Source organism: Micrasema longulum, unplaced genomic scaffold (genome assembly GCF_059751315.1).
Source record: "Micrasema longulum isolate JH-2025_06_02 unplaced genomic scaffold, ASM5975131v1 h1tg002185l, whole genome shotgun sequence".
Lineage (NCBI taxonomy): Eukaryota > Metazoa > Arthropoda > Insecta > Trichoptera > Brachycentridae > Micrasema > Micrasema longulum.
Window position 1 is genome coordinate 363911 of NW_028279350.1, and position 6177 is coordinate 370087.

The 6177-nt window shown below is 39.8% G+C and overlaps 1 protein-coding gene across 2 annotated transcripts in view; it reads right to left on the reverse strand.

Moving 5' to 3' along the window:
* Nucleotides 1-4239, reverse strand: part of orion (chemokine-like protein orion) — a 48073-nt gene extending 43834 nt beyond the window's left edge. Inside the window, exons 1-2 of one of the 2 annotated variants that reach the window (XM_088239556.1) lie at nucleotides 3656-4239; nucleotides 2446-2704 (exon numbers count right to left, since the gene is read on the reverse strand). In XM_088239556.1, coding sequence (XP_088095682.1) covers nucleotides 2446-2704; nucleotides 3656-3957 — 561 coding nt within the window. In that variant the 5' untranslated portion in view covers nucleotides 3958-4239. The remainder of the gene's footprint in view (nucleotides 1-2445; nucleotides 2705-3655) is intronic. The other variant, XM_088239557.1, reaches the window with a different exon arrangement.
* Between the last annotated feature and the right edge of the window lie 1938 nt (nucleotides 4240-6177).

The following is a 6177-nucleotide window of genomic DNA, read 5'->3' on the forward strand; positions in this document are numbered from 1 at the left end:
GCGCATCAACAACCACCATTTTAGTATTGTTATGTCATTTGTAAGACGCAAACGTAATGGTACTTTGTGTGGCCTCAAGTTGAGGATATTGCTGATGTTTTTAATTGGAACATAGTGAAATCTTTGCCTGAACCTCTCATCTTTTTCTCAAGGTTTTTATAAATTCAATGTAAACCTTAAAAACTGCAAGATTCGGTCGTTTTCTGTGAGTAAATTAAAAATGGTTATGCTTAAACAAACCTTTTAAAAACAATTTAAACAATTTTTTTTAATGTAAGAATATTCGACCATATTTAGGAAAGTTTTATTTTATTGAATTTGCAACTTTTTTGTGAAATTATGAAAACATATTTTTAATGTTTTTTGTATAAATATTTTTAACAGTCTGAAGAAGAGCTTTAAACAAAGAATTTATTGAAATAAAATACAATTTCAAAAGATATGTAATCTAGCAAATAATTGCATTGCTGTAGTAAATTAAAAATAAAGATTTTTTTGTTTTCTGCATACACATTTAAAAAAAATCGTTTTGAGAGCTTGCCCCTTTAATTACGAAAATCGCATCAGAACTGAAATTGTTTGTAAAAAAACTTGTAAAAGCGATCTATAATTTATTGGCTTATGCATAGTCAAACACAAAAAATTAAAATGATAAGAGATTAAATCCTTTTGTTTTTGTTTAAAATCCAATTATGTGCCAACCCTGGCACACAAATCCGCATTGTATAGAAAAATTGAAGAAATAGTTGACAATGTTGCCCACCTGTTTTTTGCATTGATTTTATAATGGTGATGCCTCAATAATGCTATTGTTTAAACATAAACTTCAAACGGGTATCCTCCAATTTAATTTTTTAATTTTCTTCAACAAAGTTTGATAAACTGCCCTCAATAGGGCATCCAGGACGGGGGGTCGTCTTCAAACAACTCTCCTTACTCGGTATTTCTTTCAGATTTACTCACTTATTAAGGTGTAACTTGGAAACTAATTACTCACTTATGTCAATACTTATTGGGTGCTTGTGCTCAGTGGCGGTATTTCCATAGAAGCCCATAAGCCGGGCTTGCCTATTAATTTTATTTCAAAATTACCAAATCTGGACCAAACGCTTAAAAATAATTTATTTCGTTGTTTAAATTTCGCGCCAAATGAGAATTAGAGATCTGTTCGACGTTGGTACTGTACGCATCCCGAGATCCGAACCGTATGAAATCCGTGTGCGCGAACGACACTATGTCTTCTTATCTCACTCTCGCACGTGGGGTTCTAATGGGGCTTATTTCACGGTGCAATTCGCATGTAAACAAACAGTAAACTCATAAAATGTTTGTCTGTATATGTTGAGTTTTATATGGGAATCTGAAGCCAGCTTCTTTAAGGTAAAGTTGGCAGAGAGCGTATCTTGTATTTCGTATCGAACAAACTTTACGATTGTTTATTATGCTCTTTTTTGCGGAATTTGATAATTTTAAACGGTTATTTTTATCTTCATTGATTAAAGACCCGTACTGGTTAAGATTTATGATAATTTACTTCATTTTGTGCAAACGTCATATATAAAAAGAATTCGGAGATGGCCGACGTTTCTTTTTATTTGCCTATCTACTATCCTTTTCCTTTTCCAATATTCTATATCAATTATAATTTATCTTTATTATATTTATGTATCTATGGGTTCCGATGACTATTATTCAACTCTACGCATGCTATATTTTATAATGTTACTTATTGGTAATGGTTGATATCTAAGGAATTACTTTATATAAAATAATATTGTGTTTTCTTTATTTCGTTTATTTAAACGAACTCAGAAAGATTATCCTATGCATATTTTTATAAAATATTGTTATTCGTCATAATATACGTTTTGGATGCTTTGTAGACTGTACAACTGTAGTGAAGAAAGCATACATCATGTTTTCACAAAAGTGAATTCATCATCATTCATTTTCCGCACCTAATGGTGCATAGAGCACTGCAATCGCAGTATATCTTAATCTTTTTTGCTACATGAGGTAAGATGATCAGTCTTACGCTTCAAGTACCAGTCCAGGGACTATGACACATTCTAGTGTAAAAAACACCTTTTTAAATAAATATTTCAAATCAACCATGTCGGGAATTGAACCCGAGACCGTTTGCATGGCAGGCAAATGCGCTGACCACTATACTATGAGGCCGTCAGGGAATACACCACATGTGGATTTAAAAATATATATATGGGCTTGCCTTACTCGTAAACCCTAGGCACGCTACTGCTTGTGCTAGTGATGAGTCACACTATTAACTCATGTATAGCAGTGGAAGTGAAGCGTCGCAAACTAAGCGAGTTTGGTAAAAGCTCCCGGTAGGCATCCGCAGTCAATTGATCGAATAGCCCACGGGCCAGTCGACAGAGCGCCTCGTGATAGCCTCCGCTACATGATAATAATGTAAGATCTTACCTTCAAAGCGTTGGTGAGCAGACCGAGGATGCCGCGGTCCAGCAGGCCGACGGCGGACGGGTCGGGAGCCACGAGCACGTGGATTCTCTCCAGCAGGCCGGGGATGGCCCCGGGCTCGTGGGACACGCACCACTGGGCGAAGTTCTCCAGGGTCAGGCGCTCCACGGAGTCCTTGTTGGCGGAGTACTGGCGCATGCCCGCCTCCGCGGAACCGACGCGGGCTGTCAGGTCCGCCAACTCGTGCAGCCGTAATTCCAGCCTACAAAGAGACCGGTTCCATACCACTAATTAGATCCGGACACGTGCAGTTTGCTCTTTTATTTTTCTAAAATTTTATTTATCAAAAGAAAACAACAGCCATTACAACAACAAAAAAATATTTGCAAATAAACCAAAATTATAGGCCAATTATAGTTTTCTATACATTACTAAATACAATGTCAAAAAAATAAGAAAAAAGTGTACATTGAAATAGCCACTCCACATCATTCCACACGTAAAAAATAAATAAAATTTTAAAATAATAAAAAAAATTAAAGAATCTTTTTTTGTTTACTCGGACTTAAAAATCCTTTCGCCGGCGGATCCATACGGAGTAATACGGAGCTATCAGTCTTACCCTTTTTCTTCTTTCAAACAAGAGAAAATAATTACAATATTAAAGTGTACAAAAAAAAAAAATTTTATCTAGGTGCTAGATTAAATTATAATTATTTTTTTTATTAGGGTTCTAGCATCTTCTTTAAATTTGTTTAAAGTGAGGGAATATATTATATCTATTTCAGCAAAAAAACGTGTTATAATTATTTAGAATTCTTTTGTAACGATGTGAGGTTTTTTGACTTTATCACCATCACCATTCTCTTTCCGCGCACGACGGTCCATAGGGCACTGAATCAGTAACTCAAATGCAGCGTATTTCGGTCATTTCATGTTTTGTTTTCTGTTATTGCTCCTGACTACAAAAATAAATAAATAATTGACAAAGGAGGAAATAAATGAACAAATATTATACCTATTCGAAATGATCCTTTAAGGCTATTCACCGCTATGAATGAATTGTTGTCTCGGCCTACTGCTGTGGCGAGTGGTGGCGAGAGTGGATGACTAGATGGGTACCGATTCGGCATTAAAATAAACGGTCCCGATAAAGAAATTCCAGCTCGGGAAATACGGTTTGGAGAATAAAGTAAAGGGGCGTCACCGTCACCTGGTAGATTGGGGGATGTGCGTGAGGACGGCGGAGAGCGAGGCCGCGGTGGACGTGTGTATGAGACTCTCCAGGCTGCTCATGTTGCGCGCCAGCTGGGCTATCTCCCCCAGCAGCCGCTTCTCGCGCGGCATGTTCAGCTCTTCGCCGCCCAGCAGCTTCCAGTTGGAGAACACGCCCTGGCCGACCTCCTTCGTCAGCTTCAGGACGTCCACGATGTCTTCCAGCAGCGGGTGCGCCGGCAGAGGGGCCCGGGCGGCCAGGAAGACCGCGACGAGCCAGCAGCGGGGAGACGGAAACATGCCGGAGAGCGGAGACTGCCGCACTGCGAATTGCAAACTGCACGAGATATCTGTAGTCTGTGAACTACACTTCGACCGCTCGATTCTCGAATGGCATAAATCATCTAGATCTAGACCCGAGGGCTGCTCAAATTAATCGTTTATCGTCCTCTTTTCCCGAATCAGAATCCTGTTTTTACTTGCTCCAGCGAAATCACGAAGATATGTAGTTCATTCTCCCGTCACCGCTTTCACTACGCGGCTCTCAAACGGTTCTGTTTAGTGTTTTCTGTTTTGCAAGTTACAAGGTTGCATTGGTTTATGAGTTGAGTGAAAATTGGTTCCTTCCGTAGATACGGGTAAACAGAAACAGTTTTTGTTTGGATCTTGTATCTCTCTCGATCTCACATTAACGCCGACTCAAACAAAACGACAAACATGCGATAGACAGCTCCCTCTTCTATTTATAAAAGTGGCTCTACACGCTAGCCAGTACATTGGCAGATCCGTCTTCTGTCGGGTTTTCAACGCAGATCAATGGGGCTGGCTGAACGCTCATCAACGCGTCCACACGTTGGCCCAGCTTTTAATATGCTACGAACTGCCGGAGGTTGCACGCGAACTTTTGTGCGCTTTTGACGTTCGCAAATCGGCCCGCACTGACAGACAGATACTGAACGACTCACCTGGACGGTTAAACTATTTCATCGCCAATACGCGCGCAAGCGTACTCGCCAATGTATTGGCCAGCGTGTAGATCCACTTTAAGCTCTTAGATGTCAGCTGTCAGACTGGGCTATGTATTTCCAACTGCCGCCAAATAAAACACTACCTTTTCGTCTCTATCACATTGAATGAACGTTAAAGTGAACGGGCTAAAATACTTCTTCAGCTTCGTTTACATTCACGAAGGATGTCATTAAAACAAATTTAACATTTATTTAACGGACACCCCGCGAAAATTACGTCCATTTAAAAAACGGATTTTTGAAAAATTAGGAACTGTTTACCGCCGCACGCTGCCAAAAAATGAAAGAAATGCTCTATTCGTCACCACCATCTTCCCTTATATAGGCCTAATGATGCATAGGGCACTGAATCGGTACCGGAATCGTAACGTATTTCGATCGGGTATTGTATTATGGGTTTAAAAATCTAAATTGCAAAAACCCATGTACTGTGTAACACTTTATGCCTCGATGCCCTAAATCCCGTGACTCTGTCGAACCGAGTCAGCGGAAGGGTCGAGAGTTTCAAATATCTGGGAATATATGATATGGAAAATGGCAGCTTTCAAAAAGAACTGGGAGTGCGGCTAGGGATAGCAGGCACCACATTCAATAGTACGAAGGCTGTATAGAGATCGGATATTTACTCAGTGAAAACCAAATGCCGCCTATATAACGCCTGCATAACACCTGTTCTCCTCTATGGATGCGAATCGTGGCACCTCACTAGGGCCCAAAGCAGCGAAATTCTGAGTTTTGAGAATAGGTGTCTCAGAAGAATATTAGGTGTGCGGTGGTTTGACTTTGTGAGGAATAAAGTAATAAGAGAACGGACGCAGCAAACTCCGGTGACAACTGTCATCAAGCGGAGGCGATACGGTTGGCTCGGCCATGTGCTGCAGATGCCTCCTGAGAGCCTAAACCACGCTCGCCTACTTTACAAGGCATCAGGTTCTCGACGTCCTGGACGTCCACTACTGACTGTATGTCGGCAGTTCATGTCAGAACTACGGGACGCGAGCCTGACTCGGGAGGATGCACAAGAGCTGGCAGCCGACAGAGGTGCTTGGAGGATCTTTGTGGACACCATATGCTCCAACTAGGGAGCGGACATGGAATAATAATTACTACACACACGACGGCAAGATGATCCTGCCCGTCTTACATTTCAGATGCCAGTCCAGGGAGTATTCAGCAGAGAATATTCCAATATAAAAACAGCTTTTGAAATAAATGTTTCATGTCGACCTTGTCAGGAATCGAACCCTATACCTATATGTTCTATACCTATACCCACCGACCTATTCTACAAAAGATAATATAAAATCGAGTGATTTGTTTTCCGTGTTTCAATAATAAAAAACAAATATTATATTTCATGTACTTATTCATTTGAATTAAAAGATAAAGTAAATAATCTTTACATGCTCTCAATAATAAATAAATTATTTATGCAATTAAAAAGGTCCGAGTGTTTAAAATTTTTAGAAATTAAATGTAAATCAGTTTAAAA